This window comes from Hypanus sabinus, chromosome 21, assembly GCF_030144855.1.
Source record: "Hypanus sabinus isolate sHypSab1 chromosome 21, sHypSab1.hap1, whole genome shotgun sequence".
Lineage (NCBI taxonomy): Eukaryota > Metazoa > Chordata > Chondrichthyes > Myliobatiformes > Dasyatidae > Hypanus > Hypanus sabinus.
Window position 1 is genome coordinate 64,113,386 of NC_082726.1, and position 20,583 is coordinate 64,133,968.

A 20,583-nucleotide genomic window follows, 5' to 3' on the forward strand; every position below is an offset into this window, starting at 1 on the left:
TTCAGTGAGATGGGTGTGAATCAATTTACCACCAATCAGACCCCATCATTATACACTGTCCTCAGAAAATCTTGAACAGTATAAACTTGTGTCTGATTGCAACCTCAGTTTTTCATTCTTTTTAGATAAACACAGCTTCAGTAAGATGAACTTGAGGAAAGTACTCATACAAGATATCTAAAGGTCCATAAGACATAGGAGCAGAATTAGGCCATTTGGCCCATTTGATCTGCTGCATCATTCCATCATGGCTGATTTATGTCTCTCTGTACCCCATTGTCCTTCCTTTTCCTTATAACCTTTGACAGTTTTACTAAACAAGAACATTTCAACCTCCACTTTAAAGATACCCAAAGACTTGCCCTCCACAGCCATCTGTGGCAATGGATTTAATAGATTCTCTACCCTCAGGCGAAGCAAATTCCTCCTTGTAGTGGTAGTTAATAGTGTTATTTCTATGCCACTCCGTTAGCCACTCCCACATGGGAGGAGTTCACACATTGTACAAGCAGAGTTATCAATAAAGTTCAATTGAGTATCCTGCATGCTGGTATCCCAGTGAGCTCTGAACTATCCCTCAATAACAAACACAACACTCCTCACCTCTTTTCTAAAGGGATGTCCTTCTATTCTGAGGCTGTGCCCTCTGGTCCTAGGTTCCCCGTTATAGGGTACTCTTTCTCCATGTCCAAAGGCCCCAGTATGGGGAAGATGTTTCCCTTAGATAAAGAGTCCTGAGCCAGGGGTCACAGACAAGTTATGGAGTTGGCCATGATTGACTGAAATGATGAGAAATTCCTGCACTCAGAAGATGGTGTATCTCGGAAATTTGTATCCTGAGGATTGTGAAATTCAGTTTTTGATTGCACTTTATACCAAAATCAGTCAGTTTCTGGAAACCAAATAAATGAAAGAATGTAAGGGTAGGGCAGGAAGATGGTGTTGAGATAAGAGATCTTCCATGATATCTAATTACTGAGCAGCTTGAGGAGTGAATGAACTTCACTTTCTGAATCCTTATGTTGCAATTCTTACGTTATGTTAATTTGAAGTTTTGTGAGTATTTTTGGGCCTCATATCTCAGAAAGGATTTGTTGAACACCTCTGGCTCCATCAGCCAAAAGCGGAATTTCTCAGTGGTCAAACCATTTTAATTCCTATCCCCATTCCTGTTTTGACTTGCTGGTCCATAGCCTCCTTTTTTGCCACTCTCAGGGTGGAGGAACAACACCTCATATTCCATCTCGGTAGCCTCTATCCCGATGGTATCAACACTGATTTCTCGTTTTGGTATTTTTTCCCCTTTAAGGTCATGGTCTTTATAAGGCTTTGGTCAAACTATACAGAGTATTGTGAGCAGTTTTGGGCCCCATATCTCAGAAAGGGTGTGCTGGCATTGGAGAGGATCTGTGGAGGTTCACGGAAGTTATCCAGCAAATGAAAGGTTAACACATGAGAAACATTTGATGGGTCTGGGCCTGTTACTTGCTGGAGTTTAGAAGAATGTGGTGGCAGGGGTAGGATTTCATTGAATCCAACTGAATATTGAAAGGCCTTGATAGAGTGGAGAGTGTCTATGTTGAGTCTACATTAGCAAAAAGAACAGAAATACCACTTTATACTCTCAGGCTTTGGAGAAGACAGGAGACAGGTGTTCCAGGGTGGAGAAAAATATCAGCTATGATGGAATGACGGAGAAGACTTGATGGGCTGAGTGGCCTAATTCTGTTCCTTTGGTTTACTGTCTTATGACACATTCAGAGATCCCTGAGGTTGTTGGCAAATCTGTAACGGGAGTGGATTGGATGTTTAATGAGCCTATTAGATGGTTTCTTCACAGGTGTAAGGATGTTCTGGCTGGTGGAATGGCCCAATTCTGCTCCTTTGTCTTTATGGTCTGAACAGCTTATTGGTATTTTGCCAAGCATATAATCTCTTAAATTAAAATTCATTGATGTAGGAAGTGTGTTTTTTCCTGATATCTTCCCTGTTTCTCTGCTGAAGAGCTCAGATGGAGCCTGGTTCTGCTGTTGGTGCTTTGTGTGCACAAAGTATAGGAGAGCCGGGCACACAGATGACATTGAAGACCTTCCATTTTGCTGGCGTTGCTTCCATGAACATCACTCTGGGTGTACCCAGAATAAAGGAAATCATCAATGCATCAAAATCAATAAGGTAAATTCACAAATAGTTCCATTACCTTGCCTTTTATTCAAGGGTCAACAGGTCTTTTATTAGGAATTTGCTGTACTGTGTCAGTACAACATGCAGTAAGAAACAATATTCAACAATTATAATAAAGTACAGATATGTGATAACATGCATATATATTTGAATACCAGTGTATGTTTAAAATGTAAACAGCATTATAAAAAGTGGTTTAAAGTGTTTACAGTACCATGACTGGGGTAGTAGATAAGAGGGGTTGAGGAGGTGGTCTAACTAGAATGATCAGATTGACTACCTGAGGTAATATTTAAGGTGGTGTGAAGTTTTTGTTTTAATAAACATACAATGCTTTTCAGAAGGGAGCTTTTGCAGGATCACTTTGTAATTTGTAATTCTAATATGAAAGCAGCTTGCATACAAGAGGTTGTAAATTCCAGTATGCACTGGCTCTCTTTTGGAATAACCTGTTATGCATTGAGTTAGGAATTAAACTTTTATTTTCATGTCCATTCTTTTCTGTGTGCATATTTTGCTACAACTCTGTTATTGAGGAACGAAGGGATGCTGGGAAATGCTAATAAAGTGATGAACAAGGGGGATGCTGGAACGTCTTGGTCATAGATTGATTCCTGAAACACCAAATGTGCTTTTTATTGCAACCAAGAGCCTATAAAGATCAAGTCAGTGGCTGCTTTTCACACCTTTTCCAGATTCATCAACAGATACTGAAATTTCCCAAACCACATCTGTTTATGGATTGTTCCAGTACTTTAATTACCTGACTAACATTTTTGTCACATGTACATCAAAATATATAGTGAAATGCATCGTTGTGTCAACAACCACACAGTCAAGAGGATTGTGCTTGGGGCAGCCCACTATTGTCGCTGTGCTTCCAATGCCAACATAGCATCCCCATAACTTACCTAACTCTAACTCATATGTCTTAGAATGAGGGAGGAAACCAGAAAAAAAACGAGAGGCGTTATTAATTGGATGGTAGAGAGCAGCAACAGAAGGATTTATGTCGATATGTGTTTGAAAGATAGAAAGGCACATTTGAAAGGAGTTAAATACAGATTAACTAATCCTGTGATTCAGACTCAGAGAAAGATAAATTTGTAAGAAATATTGATCAGAACTACTTGGAAGTCCCAATTCTGGTTACCTCACTGGAAGGAGGTTATGATAATTTTATTAAAGGCCCTACAAAAGATTTAATACCGTTGTTCATGGGCTGAGGATGTTCAGCTTTGGGTTAAACTAGAGAGACTGGGGGATATCCTTGTTGGAGCAAAGGAGATAGAGAAAAGCATTAATCTCTTTCTTTTCTGGCATGGTAAAGTAAAGGTTGGCATAATGCTACTACAATGCCTGCAATCAGGGTTCAATTCCCACCATTGTGTGTAAAGAGTTTGTATGTTCTCCCCATTTCCTCCAGATGAGCCAGTTTCCTCCAAATTCTAAGACATATGGGTTGGGTTAGGTAATTTGTGGACATGCTGTGTTGGTGCCAGAAACATGGCGACACTTGCAGGCTGCTTGTTGACATAAATTGACATATTTTGCTGTGTGTTTCAACATATGTGCAACAAATAAAGCTAACCTTTATGGGGACAGCAAAATACCATAGCTATTGCAGTACCAGTGGGTTTCTTCTGGGTGCTTGGGTTTCCTCCCACACTCCAGGGCGTACCAGTCTGTAGATTAATTGGTCATGAGTGTAATTGGGTGGCATGGGCTCATTTGGCCAGAAGGGCCACTTACGTGCTGTATCTCTAAATAAAGTCAATAAAATAGTGTAAATGGAGGGCAGCGTTCCCATTTGTGGATGGTCCTAGGACCTAAGGCCACAATTTTAATTTGCCTAAAAGAATGCAAGGAAAATTTGTCTGCTGAATGTAATCAAGATCTGGAACTCACTACCTGTCGGGGTTGTCAATGAGGGATTTCAAAGGAGATTTGGATTGGCACCTCAAAGGTGAGGGGAGCTGTTGGGATTGTACTGGATGCTAGCACCAATCATTTAGGCTAAGTCATCCACTTCCTGTGCTGTAGCATGTCAGTCACCTAAGCTTATCATCTAGTTTTTTCTATCAGTGTGTGACTGATTATGGTTTCGCTCTGTTTGCAGCACCCCGATTATCACAGCACATCTTGATCAAGACGACAATGCTGATTTTGCTCGACTGGTGAAAGGAAGAATTGAAAAGACTTTGTTGGGAGAAGTAGGTTAACTTGTGTTCAAGGTTTAATCTCAAATGATCAAGGTTTAATCTCAAATGTCTTGAATTTTAATTAATGTGTGCAACCATCATGAAGTGTTTAAATGTTAAATACGTTTTAGTTACATCTTCCCCAAACTAGAAAACGTATCTTGATTATGTCCATTGTATACCCTTGAGGCAGCACAGTAGCGTAGCAGTTAGTAAAATGGTATTATAGTGCCAGTGACCTTCAAGACAGACACCACCCTGACTTGGAAATTTCACATCCTGAAACTCTCCCCAAAGGCCATGTGGGGACACATGGAATGCATGCAGTGGATCACCTCCACTTTATCTGCAGACATAAAGATTAGATTTATTTATCACATATACATAAAAAAATGTATCGTTTACATTAGTGACCAGCACAGGGTGTGCTGGGGCAGCCCACAAATTTTGCCACACTCTGGTGCCAGTATAGGATACCAACAGCTTACTAACCCTAACCCTTATGTCTTTGGAATGTGGGAGTCACAGGAGAGAGCGTACAGGCTCCTTACAAACAGCAGCAGGAATTGAATCCCAAAGTGTTGAGTTAACCACTACGCTACCGAGCTGGTTATTTAAGATGGTGGTTTGCACAAGTTGTCAGCTTCATCTAAAATTTCATAGATTCAAGAACAGTTTCCGCAGATTAGAATCTGAAAAAAATGGAAGCAGAGACAAAGCTAGTTAGCCTGATGCAGGCAGTATGACTAAGAATAAGATCAGGTGTACACTCAGACCCTGCTTAACGCTGAGGATGTGTTCCTCGGAGGTGGTGCACTATGTAAATTAGCACTATGTGAGGTCACTATAACATTATGTAAATGGACATGTGTGCCTGATAAGAAAAATCGATAATATATGTTAGTAATTTATGTATACATATTAATTTGTGGAGTAACAAACACGCAAATAGGCCTAACCTATTAGTATATCAGTGGAGCAGCAACACATCGCAGCAGGAGAGGAGGGAAGCGAGTGGTGGTTACATCTTAGTGGAGGGACCAGGCTGTGAGTCCCCCTCTAACTTTGGCTTCTTCTTCAAGTGGACGTCGAGATTTGACTGTCTTCTTAAGTTCCCTCTCATGAAGCAGTTCTTGGTAGCAGGAAATCGTATCGAGAACTGCTTTATTCCTTCACTCCCAGTTAGGGTCAGGATTTAGGTGATCATGGTGGTGCCAGTGCTGAGAAGTTTGTGGTGAGTTTTCTTGCTGATCTTTCCTCTTCTCAATCCGTGTCCTCAGATTTACTCAGGCTGTGTTGCTCTGTCAATTCTCGAAGCTCTCCGTTATTAAGACTCTCACCATGAGAATGCAGCAACACTGCCATCATTAACATTCTCTAATCCCACTTCATTGGCCAGTTCAATGATATTTTGGATGACTGGTTCTGCAAGAAACCCTAGGTTGTTGGTGCATGCTTCTAGTTGTGGCTTCTTCCACACTCCATTCATGCAGTTTGAAGTTACTTCATCCCAGGCTGCTCTGATATTGTCTCCAGCTTTCATGATGTTGTAGATTTTCCAAAATTGCCTGAGGATTGTTAATCTTGACTGTTTCCCTCTACAAGGTGCTTGAATGCGTGGTGAAGACAGTAGGCTTTAAAATTCAATATTACTTCTTGATCCATTGGCTGGAATAATGGAGTGGTGTTGGAGGAAGGTCTACAGGAATGCAGGTCCAAAGCATATGAAGATTCTTAGGGTGGCCTGGGGCATTATCAAGCACCAATAATGCTTTAGGTTCAAGGTCATGTTCCTCACAATACCACTTCACTGCTGGACAAAAACACAAACCAATTTGGGAAAACCTCAATCATCACCCAGACTCTCTTGTTTGTTTTCCAAATCACTGGTAGAATTTAAAATGCCTTTCATTGCTCATGGTCAGAGAGATACACAATCATAGCCTTTAACTTAAAGTCACCTTTAGCGTTGCTTCCTAGCAAGAGAGTTAATTGGTCCTTAGCAGCCATGAATCCAGATGCTCGTTTCTCTTCTCGTGAGATGAAAGTATGAGAAGGCATTCTTTTCCAAAATAGGCCCATTTCATCCACATTGAAGACAAACTTGTCCTTTTTGATTATGGCCTTCAGTGTTGCAGGAATATCCTGGGCTGCCTTGCTGTCTGCATAGCCACTTCACCAGAGATACATATGCTATGGAGGTTGCAGCTCTGTTTAAGTCTATCAGTCCAACCTCTGCTGACTGAATGGTACCAACATATCTTCTTCATCTTCTTAAATATGTTTGAAGATGCTTCTCGTCTTTTCCGTTATTATCAATTGGCTTAGGGGCATGTTTCTTTGAGTTTGATCAACCACCCATGTATTTAGTATATTTTCCATTTTTTCAAGCAAATAGCCCGTTGAATGATCAGTTCAAAGTAAAATGTATTATCAGAGTCACCTTTGTTGATGATAACTTTGAGGTCATCGTTGCAGAAGCTTTTGCCTTGTCTGCATGTTTTATAATTGTTCTGATCATCAATGTAGCCAATTTCAGAGAAATGCCAACATCATCCTGACACTCACCAGCTTCTAAACACCATTTCACTTGTAGCTTCACATCCATGCCAATGCTTTTCTGAGATATCTTAAATGTACTACCCTCACTAGAAGTTGCAGGCCGTTTTCCAGACTTTATGGGTGAAAAAAATAGAATAAATTGGCGAGGAAGCAAGAATGTTTACACATGCAGGGAAGGCAGAGCACTAATACATGATTGGCTGTGAGTGGCTCAGAGCCTACAGTATGTAAAGTGCTCTCATTGGCTGATTGAATGTTTACTGTAATGGTGGCTACTCTTAAGTTTTAAGTGTTGTTTAAAATGAATTTGTCACTTTTTAAAATTTCAATAAAAAATTAACGCGTTAGAACAAATCAGCGCTATGCGAGGTCTAAGTGTAATCCTATTTATGAAAGGAAACTTATTTTTGAGAGTTTGTAAATAGCAGAATAAATGAGAGCAAATTAGTGAGCATAGTATATTTTGATTTTTGGACAGGTTTCAATGAGAAGTTTATATAATAAATAACTACATGGTTTGGTGATCATATGCAAGTATGCGTTAAAGATCGGGCCGGAAACAATAGGAATTAATGGACACAGATATGTCTAGTGGGGTCTTCCTCATACTGCTGCTGGGCCTGAGAGCTGTCCACAATGTATGAGAGGACAAAGTATAATATATTCAGGCTTGCCATGAGGAGGATGCAGAGGAGCTTCAAGGGAAATGGACAACAAAATAAATAAAAGTTCAAAGTAAAATGTATTGTCAGAGTACATACATGTCACCGCATACAACCCTGTGATTCTTTTTCCTGAGGGAATACCCAGTAAATCTATCAAACAGTAGCTGTAAACAGGATCTGTAAATTATAGACATCAGGAACTGTAAACTGTAAACAAACTGTGCAAATGCAGATGTAAATAAATAGCAATAAATAACGACCATAAAATAACAAGATAAAAGTGTTCTTAAATGAGTGTAGTTATCCCCTTTTGTTCAAGAGCCTGATAGTTAAGAGGTAATAACTGTTGTTGAATCTGGTGATGCAAGTCCTGAGGCTCTTGTACCTTCTACCTGACAGCAGCAGTGAGAAAAGAGCATCAGAATCAGGTTTATTATCACCAGCATGTGTCGTGAAAGTTGTTAACTTGGCATGACCTGGGTGGTGAGGATCTTTGATAATGGATGCTGCTTTTCTGTGGCAACAATTCATGTAGATGTGATCAATGGTCAGGAAACTTTTACCAGTGATGTACTGGGCTGAATCCACTACCTTTTTCCACTCAAAAGACATAGCAGGCCTTAATGCAGCCAGTCAGCACAGTTTCCACCACATATCTAGAAGTTTGCCAAGATTTTTGATGACATGCCGAACCTCCACAGACTCCTGAGGAGGTAGAGGCACTGTTGTGCTTTCTTTGCAATTATATTTATATGATGGGTCCAGGACAGGTCCTCTGAGATACTGACACCCGGGAATTTAAAGTTGCTGACCCTCTCCACCTCTGAATTCCGGTGATTACTGGCTCATGGACTTCTGGTTTCTCTCTCCTGAAGTCTACTATCAATTCCTTGGTCTTAATGACATTGAGTGAGAGGTTATTATTGTGACGATGATTTCATAGGTGATAGGTCATAGGTGTTAGAACTGTACTCAGCCACACAGTCATAGGTGTAAAATGAGTCGAGCAGGGGGCTAAACACACATCCTTGTGTTCCTTTGCTGATGGTGATTGTGGAGGAGATGTTGTTGCCAATCCAAACTGATCAGTTACATAGTAGATAAAATAATTTGTGGATAAATATGAGATCAGCAAACAAAATCCTGGAAGAATTCAGCAGGTCCAGCAGTATCTATGAAGAGAAATGAACATTCGACCTTTCAGGCCAAGACCCTTCATCAAACCTGGACCATATACATGGACTGTTTATTTCTTTCTGTAGATGCTGTCTGACCTGCTGAGTTCCTCCAGCATTTTGTGTTTGTTGATCTCATATACATATTCTATTATATCTACGATGTAACTGCCTATTTATTTGATGGTCTGTGTCCACTTGAAGCTGTCTGCATCCTCCTCATGGCAGGTTTGGATATATTACACTTGGTCCTCTCATCCACACATTGATACTCTGTGTGCTGCTCTGGATTTCTGCAGAATTTCTTTTAAAGTGAGGTCATCCATTTTGGTAAAACACAATGTTAACTTGACTGCGGCTGAAATATGCTGGTGTTAAGAGGACCTGAGTATTCTTGTACATAAATCAATGAGAGTCGGTTAAGCATTATTGGGGCAAACAATATTGTCTCAAGTACGAGAGGAAAATTGTCTTCCTGCAATTATATAGTTATGGTGACACATTAGAGGTCTGGTCTCTCTACTTAAGAAAGGATCCACTTAAGGCAGTGGAACGCTAAAGGTGGCTTACTAGATTGACTTCTGGAGTATGGAGTTGCTCATCAGGGAGAGATGAAGGTGCTTCAGAGCATCAGAGGTGAACTTATTGCTTCATTTCTTCTGAAGAGTGATAACTAGATGTAGAGATTATGTTTTCCCTATAATTTACTCTCTGCCAGTAAGTTAAGGAAATGGCTGCTTTTGAACTGTTCTAGGAACCATTAAAAACCCTACAGAGGGGTTTTCACCTAATGAACAACAATACCTATACCAGCAGTATCTTGCAAATAGGAAAGGGAAAGGCAAAGTCACTGTGGAATTATTCACACACCTGCAAAGGGAGATAGCCACCACAAAAACTGAACACCACGAACTAGGGAGAATCAATTCAAATATATGTCCTGCTGGTTTTATAAAAATTAGAATAATGTGTCCTACTGGAAAACACATGCAGTGTCTTGACTGAAACCGGTAACCAGCAGCAACCTTTATCAGTCTAGTTGTCTCCAATTTGCAGATCTCAGAGTACATTGAAGAGGTTTTCCTGCCTGATGACTGCTTCATTCTCATCAAGCTTTCCCTGGAGAGAATCCGATTACTGAGACTGGAGGTAAATAACACGTGTCAAAAACAAAGAGTACGTGCTAGAAATGGCTGACTCAAGCAGCATCGCTGGAGAAGGAGGAAGAGCTGACGATTGAGGTCATTGGGCTTTCATTTGCTGCTTGGGCCAAAACTGATTTTGAGGTTTAAAAACTTGATGAAAATGGATTGCCAGAGAATTTTTACCAGGGTAGAAATGGGTGTTTGGAGGAAAGTATGGAGTGGGGGTGGGGGTAGGGCAGTGTCAGAGGCAAGCACACAGAGCATGTTAGTTGTGTGGAACACACTGTCAGGCGCGATAGAGGCAGATACTTTAGGAACAGTTAAGAAACTCTTAGACACATGAATGAAAGAAAAATGGAGAACTTGTGGGAAGGACAGATTAGATTGATCTTGAACTCGGTTAAAAGCTTGGTCAAAGGGCCTGTACTGTGCTGCAGTGTTGTATTTCTAAACAACTTTGGGGTGTCCTGTACCTTTGTACAATCATGGTTAGCTGAAGAGGTTAACAAAACATTGTGGGACGAAGGGCCTGTACTGTTGTATGGTCCATTTGGCCAAATAGTGGCAGTGTCTAGCACCATGAGTCGAGGCGTTTTTAACTTTCCTTTGCTTTCAAGGTAAATGCGGAAACTGTGAGATACTCCATTTGCACATCGAAACTGCGGGTGAAACCAGGAGATGTTGTGGTTCACGGTGAAGCAGTCGTGTGTGTCACACCTCGAGAGAACAGCAAAAGTTCAATGTATTACGTGCTTCAGTATCTAAAAGAAGAGCTGCCAAAGGTCAGGTGCAAAGACAAACTAAATTTATTATCAAAGTACATATGTGTCACCATAGAAGCCTGAGATTCATTTTCCTTGCAGACATTTGCAACAAATTGCACACAAGCTGGACAAAAAAAAAACTGTGCAAAAGACAATAAACCATGCGAAAACCAGGTAGAAAATATAGTAACAAACACAGAATGCTGGAGGAACTCAGGAGGTCAGGCAGCATCTATGGAGATGACTAGATAGTTAATGTTTTGGGCTGAGGCCTTTCTTCAGAACGGAGAAGGAAGGGGGAAGATGCCAGAATAAAAAGGTGGGGGAAGGGGAAGGAAGCTACCTGGAAGGTGAAAGGTAAAGCCGGGTGGGTGGGAAGAGACAAGGTGCTGGAGAAGAAGCAATCTGATAGGATAGAAAAATAGATCATAGGAGAAAGGGAAGGTGGAAGGGACCCAGAGGGAAGTAATAAGCACGTGAAAAGAGGTAAGAGGTCAGAAAAGGGAATAGCAGAGAGAGGGTGGATTTGTTTACCGGAAGGGGAAATCGGTATTCGTGCCATCAAGTTGGAAGCTATGAGGACAGAATATAAAGTGTTGCTCGTCCACCCTAAGGGTGGCCTCATCTTGGCACAAGAGGAGGCCATGGACTGACACGTCAGAATGGGAATTGGAATTTAAGTGTTTGGCCGCCAGGAAGTCCTGCTTGCGGTAAATGATGCAGAGGCGCTCAATGAAGCAGTCCCCCAATTTTAAAAAAAGAATAAATAATTAAGTAATTAATATCAAGATGATGAGATGAAGAGTCCTTGAAAGTGAATCAGTCGGTTGTGGGAACATTGATGTGGTGAGTGAGTGGGGTGAACCCTCTGGTTCGAGGGCCTGATGTCAGGAGGTGATGACTGAGCTTCAGATAGCAATCTGAACCTCTCTCTCCTCAGCAGGCTTATTGGCCAAAGGGAAAATATCAACAAATTTGTAAATACAGATTGGTATACCTTACTTTTGAAGTAAACTGAAGTGTATAATTCAAAGTAAGTTTATTATTAAAATACGTACAGTATATGTCACCACTTTTTTGAGATTTATTTTCTTTCAGGCATTGTAGGAAAATAAAGAAATAAAATAGAATTTATGAAAAATTCTACTTAGCAATGACTGACAAGCTACGAGTGTTTGCAGAAGAGGGAAAGGACAAATAGGGCAAATAATGAAAAATAAATAAATAATGCTGAGATAATGAGTTGCAGAATCCTTGAAAGAGAGTCCATAGATTGTGGAGTCAGTTTAGTGTAGAGATGAATGAAGTTATCTATGCCTATTCAGGAACTTGATGATTGAAGGATAATAATTGTCAGGAAAAGAGAAGGGAAATTTATTATTATGCTGAGATGTAATGTCAGTCATCTATCAAACTGTAAGAAAATGTTGGAGAATTGTGACAGATGAACTTGGAATTATTATAGGAGGCCATTCATGCCAACAAGTCCATGTTGGCAACCTGTTGAGTATTCAAATCACTCCTATTTCCCCCACTCTTTCCCCATGATCTGACAGATTAGTTTCTCACAGTTCCCCTTTTGAGAATCAGAACTTTCAACAACCTTAGACCTCAGAAGTAGAGAGTTCCAGATCAGAACAATCTCTGCTTAGAATAAAAGTGCTTTTCCTCTCATACCTTGTGTCTTGCGCTGGAGTAAATAGCAAGTTTACGGCACTGAAGTTGGATTCACATGTGGGGAATATCCAAATTTGTGGTCACATTCAGTGAATCTTTTGTGTGATGCTTAAAGATAAAAATGGATATGGTACCTTGGGTATTTAAATTTGCATGTGTGCTTTGCCAGCACTTTACTGTGTGATAAAGCATTGAAGAAAATCCATCTGACACAGTGAAATGTTTCAGATTGTTGTCCAGGGCATCCCAGAGGTCTCCAGGGCAGTCATTCATATTGATGAGCAGAGCGGAAAGGAGAAGTACAAACTACTGGTGGAAGGAGATAATTTGCGTGCTGTCATGGCAACCCATGGGGTTAAAGGAACACACACGACATCAAACAACACTTATGAGGTAAGGTTGTTCACAACTCTTCTTAGTTTCATACCCTGTGTCTGCACTACATTCTGCAATGATTGGATGCTGAACACGAGATTCCAAAGATGCTGGAAATCCAAAGCACAAAATGCTGGAGGAACTCAGCTGATCAGACATTACCTATAGAGGGGAATAAAAGGTCAATGTTTTGGACTGAGACCCTTCTTCAGGACTGGAAAGACAAGGAGTTGAAGCTAGAATAAGATGGGGACAGGTGAAGCCAGGTGAGGGGGAGGGGGAAGTTAGAAACTGGCGGATGATAGCTGGAAAAGGTAAAGGGCTGAAGATAAGCAATCTGATAGGAGAGGTGAGTGGACCTTAGCAGAAAGGAAAGGTGGAGGGGCACCAGGGAGAGGTGAGCGGAAGGAGGAAAGGGGTGGAGTACTTGCTGAAAGAAATCCATGTTCAGGAATATGGTTTCAAGGTTATTCAGGTGCAATATAAGGTGTGTATTTTGTTATTTAGAAATCCAGCATGGGAGCAGGTCCTTCTGGCCCAATGAGCCCACGCTGCTCAACTAACTTACTGTCCCTTACATCTTTTGGAATGTGGGAGGAAACCGGAGCATCCAGAGGAAACCCATGCAGTCACAGGGAGAACGTGCAAACTCCTTACAGACAGCAGAATTGAACCTGGGTGCCTGGTGCTCTAATAGCATGACACTTACCACTATATTACCATGCCGCCCCTAACTGTGGGAACTTTCTTGCATCTAGTGGAGAGCATCCATCCTTTCATTCAGTCACCAGTAACTGAGTTACTGTACTCGGCAAAGTTTATGTCTTCTCATCCTGTGCTTGATCCAAAGCTGAATCAGTATAAATCTGAAGATGGCCTGCTGAAATCTGAAGATTTACCTTGAATACTTGTTTTTGTTCTTGAAGACACGATGTGAGAGGGTGTTTCAAAAATGGAATTTAAACAACAGAGATAGGTGCCCTCTGGTCAGCATGAACACTGTGAGCCAAATGATCTGTTTCTGTGCTCTGACTCGAAGCCAAATCTGGTATTAGCAATGAAAGAAACAAAAATTAGAATAGTTCTTGCATTTTTATACAATTCCTATATCCTGCCATAGAGCAATTCACCTCAACCACTCCGTGCCAATTATAATGCCCACCTAGCTAGTTCCAGTTACTTACCCATATCCCTTCTAGCTTTGCATGTACCCCTCCCAAGTGCTCCTTTATTGATACTATTGTATCTGCCTCAACCACTTCCTCTGGCAGCTGGCTCACTCCATATGCTCACCATCCTCGGTGAAAAATTTGCCCTTCAGGTCCCTTTTAGATCTTTTTCCTCTTGTCCTAAATTGATGCCTGTTAGTTTTGGCCTGCCTCACACTGGGGAAAGACTTGTCCATCTATCTTACCTATGTCTTTCATAATTTTAAATATTTCTATTAGGTTTGCCCTTCATTCTCCTTTGTTTCAAGGAATAAAGACTTACCCTGGCCAGCCACTCTTTAGTCCTGGCAACATCCTTGTGAATCTTTTCTGCACTCTTTGCAGTTTAAACATACCTTTCCTTTAAGAAGGTAACCAACACTGTATACAGTACTTCAGGTGCAGCCTCACCAGTGATGTATACAACTGAAACATAATAGAGTCATAGAGCAATACAACACTGAAAAAGCCCTTTTGCCTATCTGGTCTATGCCAAACTGTTAGTCTGCCTAGTCCCATGAACTGTACTCAGATCGAGATCTCCATACCCCTGTCATCCATGTATGAAACTATCCAAACTTCTCTTAAACATTGCAGTTGAACTTGTAGCCACATCTGGTTGCAGCTCATTCCACACTCTAACTGCCCTCTGAGTGAGGAAGCTTCCCCTCAGGTTTCTATTTAATATCATCTTTCACCTTTAACTGATGACTTCTAGTCCTTGTCTCATCCGGCATAAGTGCTCGCATTTTCTTGATTTATACCCCTTGTATTTTGTATAACGCCCCAGCTCTTTTATCCATGCCCTAATGACAGCTAGCACGCAAAAGATTTTTATCACTGTCCTGTATACTGTGATGCTGCTTTCGAGCAACGGTGCATTTGTCCTGTTCTATCCCTCAGTTCTATGTTATGGGTGAAATGATGACTTGGCCACTTTATTAGGTACAGGAGTGGAAAATGTTGTGGTGTGGTCTGCTGCTGCTGTAGTCCATCCACCAAGGATGTAGTCCATCCACCAACACGTGTGTGTTCAGAGATGCTGTTCTACACACCCCTGTTGAATTGTGTGGTTATTTGAGTCACTGTCACCTTCCTTTTAGCTTGAATCAGTCTGGCCATTCTCCTCTGACCTCTCTGTTTAACAAGGTGTTTTCACCCACAGAACTGCTGCTCACTTGAAATTTTTTTATTTTTCACACCATTCTCCGTAAACTCTAGAGACAGTTCTGCATAAAAATCCAAGGAGATCAACAATTTCTGAAATATTCCAACCATCCCATCTGGCACCAACAATCATTTCATGGTCAAAGAGCACTTGAATTTCATTTCTTCCTCATTCTGATGTTTGGTCTGAACAACAACTGAACCTCTTGACCATGTCACTAGACAGACTAGTACTGTGGAGTGTTTCAAACACTTCTAAAAATCTACATTTTAAATTTGGTCTTCTTGTAGGATTACGTAATGCCTGTTGATGTTGATCTTATAATTTGGTATATTCAATTACATTTTATTCTATATAATGCTTGTCTTTACTTAGAATAATTTTGTCTCCTATTTTTATGACTATATTGATTTACCTTTACAATCTATATAAAGCATTTTGAGCCTGTGTCTTAGTGTTTGAAAGTTGCTATATAAATAATTATTATCATTATGTCTGCGTACTTATATGCATTGAGTTGCTGCCACATGATTGGCTTATATTTGCATTGATGAGCAGGTGTACCTAATACAATGGCAACTGAGTGTAGTGAGCAATACCGGAGTAACCAGAAAGAGAAGCTTACCTATTTATTACAAATAATGTTCCAGCAATGAAAACCATCACATAGAACTTCTATTCACAATTTATTTTAGCAGTGTGATTATTGTGTGCATCTAACTTTTAATAAACACCCTCATTTGATGTGTTTAACATAGAAAACCTTTTGTGAGGATAACTAAGGAAAGTGGAGTCTGCTCCATTGCAGATAATGGGGATGTGTAATAGTGTGTAGGTGTATTTATAAGATTGTATCAGTTTAATTATCATCTCCTATTTGCAAGAGCCATCTTCAAATATGAGTGAACAGGCATCTTTGTAATTATCTTTGTAGCACCCCCCCTAATAGGCCTTGTCAGGGTGTTCAGCTCAAATCTTTTGAAGAGTCATTTAGAAATGTTAATACTTCTGCTTCTCAGTTCATATTTTGAAATACTTTGCAGGTAGAGAAGACATTGGGTATCGAAGGTGCTCGATCCACCATCATTCATGAGATCCAATACACAATGAAAAATCATGGGATGAGCATTGACAGAAGGCATGTCATGCTGTTGTCAGACCTAATGACTTACAAGGTAATTAACACAACAAGAGGCATTGCAGAGGAGCCAGTTTTAATCCGTATTCGTATCCCAGTCCTAAACTTTACTGATGAATATTCTTCAGTTTTAACAAGAAAACTATTGGACAAAACTTTGCCTTTAACTAGGAAGAATTCAGTATCTATGCCTGGTCAATGTAGTGATGTATAATAAACAGGTAACTCTACTTTCCACCAGGCTTCATGTATTTATTGTTAGAATAAGGTTTTGTGGATGCCAGTCTTCTTTAGTATACCTGACGAAGGGTCTCGGCCCGAAATGTCGACAGTGCTTCTCCTTATAGATGCTGCCTGGCCTGCTGCGTTCCACCAGCATTTTGTGTGTTTAGTATACCTCTGGTTTTGCATTGCAAAGATGCATTTACAAAAAATCCTAATACAAAAATAGACGTGCTTGAAGTGGAAGCCTTGTGTGTCTTCACACAGAATTTGATTGACTGAATTAGGGCTTTTCTCTTCAGAGCAAAGGAGGACGCAAACTAACTTGATAGAGTTGTACATGATGTTAAGAGACATAGACTGAGTGGACAGTCAAATCTTTTTCCCAGTGCAGAAATGGCTGATACAAGGGGACATAATTTTAAGGTATTTGGAAAAAAGTATTGGGGGTTGCCAGAGGTAAATTCTTTACACAGAGTGGTGGATGTGCGCCCTGCCAGGAGTGGTGGTAGAGGCAGATATATTATAGGCAATTAAGAAACTTTTACCTTGGCACATGGATAATAGAAGAATGGAGAGCTGCATAGATGGGGACTGCTGAGTGGGTTAAAAGGTTGCTCATCATGACGAATCACAGGTCTGTATGGTGCTGTTCTGTGTTCTAGAATGGGTTTCCAAATTCCTTCGTTTTGAATTTACAAAATGCCCTCCCTTCCATTTGATTCTCCCAGAAGTTTGCTCTACTTCCAAAATTGATCCAAAATTTAGTTCACAAATTAGGAGTTTTGAACAAGTGTACATTATTGAGGTTAAAGATAATGACATGTTTCATTTTACTCTCCTTAACGTTGTAGGGCGAAGTGCTGGGAATAACACGGTTTGGCTTAGCAAAAATGAAAGAAAGTGTCCTGATGTTGGCGTCATTTGAGAAAACTGCAGATCACCTCTTTGACGCTGCTTACTTTGGGCAGAAGGACTCCGTCTGTGGTAAGCAGGTCATATTGTGTCAGAATTGATTAACCATATCTATGACCACAATATTTAGCCATCAGTCTTCATCCTTTCGGATCTTAACAACCTCTTCCTTTTCTTTCTGAAGGTGTGTCTGAATGCATTATCATGGGAATCCCGATGAACATTGGAACAGGACTATTCAAGCTACTCCACAAAGCTGACAAGGACCCAAACCCACCTAAGAGACCTTTAATTTTTGACAATAATGAATTTCATATCCCATTGGTTACGTAGCAACAGATGCACAGACTGCTTTGAACCAGAGAATTAGGCAAAGGCAGCGATAGCATCCTATGTTATGTCTCAAAATCTACAAATGAGGTTGGAATTTTTATTCAAAAAATTCAGACCAAACTCTTCAGAAACATCTGAACAGAACACCAGAAAATGAGACAGGAAAGCTGAACAACAGAAGAAAGACCTGGTAAAAGGATACCGTTGTTGAGTGGCTGCTAAAGAGAGATTAATTTCATTGTCATAATGTTTATTTTAAACCTGATCATGGATTTTTCATGAGCTCGTGGGTTTGTTAACATTATTTATAACTTCAAGCTATTAACAGTGGCAAAACCTATTAACATGTGATCGATACAAGCTGGTAAATGGGCATAGTTTTTGAGGTGTGAGCCGGTAATAATGTTGACCAACCAGAAATAGTCGAACATTCAAAAGGCAATGAAGTTCTCAGACACTAATGGCATCATCATTCAGGTGGCAAACTTGGTGCTTGCAACATAGTTCTGGTCTGCCTGCATTTGGATAGATTTTGAAGGGTTGTAGAGATGTTTAAACAGTGTGTGTGTGTGTGTCTGAATAAACCCACTTCATTTAAACATTACTATCTTATGGTAATTTCTGAACAGAAGTAAGATCACCTGCAAAGGGTGGTACAGTTGATTGACTTTGATAAACAGGGCCTCTTTCTGTTCCAGACTCAACATTTAATGTGTTGGTGCTCAGCCCAGTTGAAGTGCCCACAGAGCACATACTAGTTGGGCCAAAGGGCCTGTTTCCATGGTGTAGTGCTCTGTGACTGTCCCAGCTGAACACTCACTGAAGATCTGCACATTATTAAGGTTTTCAGGGTGTGAGAGGAGATCCACACTTGTCTGGATTCCTAGTAAGGTGTACCATACAGCCATTCTCAGTTCAGTTAACAGCTCGTCTTGAAGCCACCTTGCAGAGAAGGAATCAGCAGATAATAAGTGAAACACCTTTAGAAACCACCAACTTATAAAGATAATTTTTATTATATAAAAAATTCAGTAGAAATAACATTAGGCTAACAAAATACTTATGCAACTGAGTTTCAGGTGTTAAGAAACCCAATTGAGGTATCTGTTTCCCACTGTGGTCTGAAAATTGGTAAACTGGATTACTTATTTTTTTTTCCGTGTGATACGGAATTTCTGTTCTGAAAACCATTCTGCATTTGACTACTTTTAACCTGTGGCAATACCCTTTCTTTTAATTTTCTTAACACTCTGACTAAAGAATAGCAAAGTACTATCACACACGTAGTGAAAATAACCACCACGTCCAGCATGTAATACTGATAGAAGGACATTTCATATAGGGTAGGGCGTAGGTGTGGTGCTCCATCGTGTCGTAGTACATAGTCCAGCCAGTAGACTGTGCGGTTGACTGGGTGAAGAGCTTGATCCCGAAACAGCTTGGACAAGTACATAGCCTGCTTCTTGTACCTGGTGATCAGAGCAAATTGATTTCAGTGAACTGTGTTTATACATCATCCAGAAGTAGAATCCAGCCATTTGGCCCATTGAATCTGTTCTATTATACAATCATAGCTGATTTTTTTTTTATTCCAACCCATTCCCCTGCAATCCATAACCCCTTTACTCCCAAGGCTCTGACTTGGCCTCCAGTGCCCTCTAGCAACATATTCCACATCCCTTTAATCTGAGATTGTGCCCTCTGATCTTAGACTCTTCCACTAATAGTAATATCATCTGCACATTCACTCTATCCAATATCTCGTAGGTTTCAATGAGATTTCCCTTCTCCTTCCCCTCAGTAACCAGCCTTCTGATCTCCATTGAGTACAGGCCCAGAGCCCTCCCATGCTCCTGGAATGTTAAACCTTTTTCATCGGTATCAAGTTTTTGCTGTCCTTAAGGTAGACTAAAGCTTGTAATTCAGGAGTTAATGCAGTAGTGACTGCCAACAAACAGCATCTCCAGTCTTAAATAAAACTAGCTGTCTCTGTTAAGCCCTGGTGAGGTGGTGGATATAGACTCAAAGACATTTGGGAAAGGTGAAAAAAAGGAAAAGGTTTGGATAGAGACAGAAAACTGGAACTAATTGGGCTGCTCATAGAAAGTGCTGAGCTAAGTGGTCAGTCTGGCTGTACCATTGTACAGATTGGCTTTATTTGTCACAGGTAAGTGAAATGCATCATTTGCATCAAATAAATCAGCAAAGATTGAGCAGAGGGCAGCCTGCAAGTGTCGTCACACAAACATTACATGCCCACAATTCACCAACTCTAACTGTACATCTTTGAAATATGGAGGAAACCAGAACACCAGGAGGAAACTAGCACAGTCAGAAGGGGGAAAAAAATCACAGACAGTGACAGGGAGTAAACCCCAATCTTACAGCATGCGTTGTAAAACGTGCTAACCACTAGGCTACCGTGCCAAATGGATTCTTACCTTTGATCCGTGAGAACTGTGGTAAGGGCTTGATAAATATCCTCTGTTGTCATTCTGTTCCAGGATAGATAAATCCCCATTCCTTTGGCATGAATTCTTGTCATTACATCATAATGGTCACCAAAGAATGGTATCCCTACCACTGGCACACCATGGTAGATTGATTCATAGATACCATTTAACCCTCCATGGCTCAGAAACGCCTTCACATTCTGGTGACCTAAGTAGAATATCCCAATGTCAATATAACTAGCATTGTCAGGAAAAACTGTTCTGGCTTGATATTTGTAGAGACATACAGCACTGAAACAGGTCATTCATAAACAAGAAATGCTGCAAATCTAGAGCGACACACAAGATTCTAGAGAAACTCAGCAGGGACCTTTCTTCAGGACTCAAGCAACTATCTG

General features: G+C 40.6%; 2 protein-coding genes across 5 annotated transcripts in view; one reads left to right on the forward strand and one right to left on the reverse strand.

Moving 5' to 3' along the window:
• polr3a (polymerase (RNA) III (DNA directed) polypeptide A) overlaps positions 1–18,327 on the forward strand; it is an 82,342-nt gene extending 64,015 nt beyond the window's left edge. For both annotated transcript variants that reach the window (XM_059946745.1, XM_059946746.1), the window contains 8 exons: positions 2,005–2,175; positions 4,304–4,397; positions 9,844–9,936; positions 10,550–10,714; positions 12,602–12,766; positions 16,168–16,299; positions 17,339–17,471; positions 17,584–18,327. In XM_059946745.1, the coding sequence (XP_059802728.1) occupies positions 2,005–2,175; positions 4,304–4,397; positions 9,844–9,936; positions 10,550–10,714; positions 12,602–12,766; positions 16,168–16,299; positions 17,339–17,471; positions 17,584–17,732 (1,102 nt within the window). In that variant the 3' untranslated portion in view covers positions 17,733–18,327. The remainder of the gene's footprint in view (positions 1–2,004; positions 2,176–4,303; positions 4,398–9,843; positions 9,937–10,549; positions 10,715–12,601; positions 12,767–16,167; positions 16,300–17,338; positions 17,472–17,583) is intronic.
• Positions 18,328–18,735: 408 nt separating this feature from the next.
• LOC132379139 (2-hydroxyacylsphingosine 1-beta-galactosyltransferase-like) overlaps positions 18,736–20,583 on the reverse strand; it is a 30,110-nt gene continuing 28,262 nt past the window's right edge. For all 3 annotated transcript variants that reach the window (XM_059946747.1, XM_059946748.1, XM_059946750.1), the window contains exons 5-6: positions 20,174–20,393; positions 18,736–19,201 (exon numbers count right to left, since the gene is read on the reverse strand). In XM_059946747.1, coding sequence (XP_059802730.1) covers positions 18,874–19,201; positions 20,174–20,393 — 548 coding nt within the window. In that variant the 3' untranslated portion in view covers positions 18,736–18,873. The remainder of the gene's footprint in view (positions 19,202–20,173; positions 20,394–20,583) is intronic.